We start from the raw sequence: 3,185 nt of genomic DNA on the forward strand, positions 1-3,185 counted from the left end.
TATGTGCTAATTAAATCATTTTCTCAATGCTATTATGTTCATTTGATTGTTATTTTCAAGTTATTTTAGCTCATAAAATTTGTAACGTTATTTATCCCTTAGCGTTGAGTTCGATCCTATAATATTCAATCCCCTATTGTCTTTCCTGGTGGCAAAAGGCGAATACACTCACCCCCAGCGCTCCCGCCAGTCCGTCCCAGGGTCAGCACGGAGGAGGTAAATCACGGGCGGCTACTAGCCTTTGGAATAGTGACTAGTACATAAGGGACCCTATTGCCTTTCCTAGTGGCAAGAAGGTAAATATGTTCGCCCCTAGCGCCCCCGTCAACTCGTCCCAGGGCCAACACTATTCCCTTTCCTGGTTCTACACAAAGGGGGTTTGATCTTGATAATGTAATATTAGGTTGGTATAATTTGATCTAGTAAACTCCCTAGATACTTTAGTTATATAAGACACGACAATGTTAATAAATAGATAGCCCTTAAGACCATCATTTCAAATAATTTTTTAGAGGCTGTTTAAAACTTGTGCAAGATTATTTAGATCATATTTATGGAATGTGATAGGCATATATAAAAATACACATTGGAGGCAAGTGCACCTAGTGTGCACCAGTGGCTAGTAGCCATTAGATATTGTTCTTCCAATTTTTGCCAAATAGAATCTTCACTTAAACCTTAAATCAAAAATAAAGAAATAAAGCGAAACTAATTATTGCAGTATGAATAGAACATCAACTTGCTCAACTTTCATGTCAAACTTTTCCCCCTCTGCACTCCATTGGTAACACTGGGAACCTTTTCAAGTCATTGCAGTATGAATAGAACATGAACTTGCTCCTTGCCCACTGCATTCCCCTCTGTTGTTGTTCTGATAGCTTCATGAATTCGTTCCCCTCCACCGGATCACGACTCAGACTTCCTCTCTTGCTGCACGAAGCAGCTGGGCTAGTTTGATTCCATGCACAACCAGCCATCTCAAGATCTTTAAACCATGCAACAAAAGGTCCAACTTTGTAGTTCACAGGCTTCTTCCCTCCATGAGTAGCCCAATCTGAGCCGTCCCAGATTGTCGCATAAACTGACATGGGCTTCGAGGGATAAGCTCTCGACATGGCCTCATTGTGGCTCACCTCTCTAACTGGGATGTTGTCCACCAGGAATCTGCATGGAATTGAATGAATCATATAGTTGAAAACTCTTTAATAGAGCAGCAAAATGTGAGACTAGAAGTCTCACACTATGTGATACTGGTTCCAAACAATGCTATACTCGTGGAAATCTATAGTCGGGTCGAACCACAAGTAGAACTTCTCCTCGCGGCCAGTCATTGTACTGCCGTTGCCATAGATATTAGTCTGCAGTGCCCAGTCCTTCCTCTTCTCATGGCCCAAAAACTCGAAATCGATCTCATCATGGTTATGCGGGTAGACTTGTGAATTAGATACCTTTAAGGCACCAAAACAGGTTAATCAATAAAACCTAATTTTACAGTATGGTAAATATCATTCAGTTGTGTCGGAATGGCTATATTCATTATACATCCAGCACTTCATGAAGTCCAGTGTTTAATGCCGAATGGTAATTGCAAGGTACAGATCACAGACAAGTTCAGAGCAGTCCAAGCTGGCAATGATGGTGAATGAAATTGTAGAGGTTGGTACGCCAAACGTTTTTAAAGAATTGACATTTGACAGCTGCAATTGTTCCCCAGAGAAACAGCAACTTTTGCCACTGACAGCACTAAAGTAATGATGTCTAATTATACAATTTGGCTCTAGAATTTTTAATCTACCATTTATTTTCTAGGAAGTTTTATTTGTTTTTTACTTGTCAAGTTCCATTCAACAATGGCGGAGCCGGGGGGGGCAGATCTACCAGGCTAATAGCAAATAAAAGTTACGTTTCCAGAAGATCCCATACTGCATATACAGATCTTCATTTCTCCTCCTTTTCAAGATTGTGGAGCCCCGGCTACAGGCCGGCTAGATCTACCGTGTGGCTCCGCCCTTGCCATGCAAGCCCATTAATTTCATTATCTCTAATTTTGTAGCAAACTCTTAAACTAAGAGCAGAGAGAGAAAATTTGCTACATTTAAAAATACAGGTAACATACTGAATAATGCGCTGAAGAAGTAAAGTTTGTACCTCTACTTGTTCATGTTTGAACAGAGAAGAGGTCACTTACATAGAATGCCACCACGACTCCTGCAGAGTAATCCGATGGCAGTTTGATGGCCGCGCTGAAGAAGCCATAGTAATAGATTTCTTTTGACTTGAATCCACATCCTATTGCAATATTAAGAAAATCCAATCCCAGTAAGATAACCAGTGATCGATCAGGGGTTCTATAAGATAACAGTCCTACATCATGTAGGTACCAGAAGAATTGTCAAGCGTGATACTGACACATGAGCCGTCGTTGATCTTCTTTATGTTCTTGCCACCGAAAAGGTAGGTGAATGCGGCATCGAAGCCGAGGTGGGGGAAGCGGTCAGTCAGGCTGGTAGTCGGCGGAGGGATCGGTGAGTTGTGGCGCATGGACGAGGCAACGGTTACCAAGGAGATGAGGCTGAAGGCAACGTACAACGCCGTGTGGGTAATGGAGAGCATCTTGTCGATAGTGAGAGGCCGGACAAATGGTTGGTATGCTCCTCGCCTCTCCTCTCATCTCTAATATTTAAAGAGATCGGAGTATGGGTGTTGATCAGGACATAAGTGCACGAGATTTCAGGAAAAAATTTGCAATGGCAAGAGATAATTTGTCGTCGTAATAAACGCGATAAAAATGACTCACCGCATTTGATTTTAAGTATCCAACTGTTTAAAATCCTTGGGAAACCAATCGGCTTTGGATGGGACGGCAATTGTCGATAATAAAACAAGAGGCACAGCAAAGTATTGTTTATTTATCGCATAATTTAATTAAATTTTAATTGGACGGTTATCCGCGCCGTGCGCAGCTGGAGATTCATTGGTTAAACGATTTCTTTTTAAAATATTACGCACTTAAATTATTTTCAGTTCTAAATTCGATAATTGGCCCAGATGCACCCAAAATTTAGGATGGACAAAAAAACGCACTGAATTTAGGATCACATTCTTTTAATTTGAAAATGAAATTCAACAATATATAACGATCATTTTCATATATATTTATTGGAGGGTTTTTTTTAAAATGACTT

General features: G+C 40.7%; 1 protein-coding gene across 2 annotated transcripts; it reads right to left on the minus strand.

The window, feature by feature from the left end:
* Positions 1 to 526: 526 nt before the first annotated feature.
* LOC121975080 (probable xyloglucan endotransglucosylase/hydrolase protein 33) lies at positions 527 to 2,769 on the minus strand. Of its 2 annotated transcripts, none has more exons than XM_042526470.1 (4): positions 2,382 to 2,769; positions 2,189 to 2,289; positions 1,273 to 1,448; positions 527 to 1,164 (listed from the first exon to the last, which is right to left on the minus strand). In XM_042526470.1, exons 1-4 carry the CDS (start codon positions 2,611 to 2,613, stop codon positions 756 to 758), a joined length of 918 nt encoding a protein of 305 aa, XP_042382404.1. In that variant the 5' UTR covers positions 2,614 to 2,769; the 3' UTR covers positions 527 to 755. The 2 variants fall into 2 exon arrangements, with proteins under 2 accessions (XP_042382404.1, XP_042382402.1); XM_042526468.1 differs by having other exon boundaries at positions 1,240 to 1,448; positions 2,382 to 2,764.
* Positions 2,770 to 3,185: the final 416 nt, after the last annotated feature.

This window comes from Zingiber officinale, chromosome 4B, assembly GCF_018446385.1.
Source record: "Zingiber officinale cultivar Zhangliang chromosome 4B, Zo_v1.1, whole genome shotgun sequence".
NCBI lineage: Eukaryota > Viridiplantae > Streptophyta > Magnoliopsida > Zingiberales > Zingiberaceae > Zingiber > Zingiber officinale.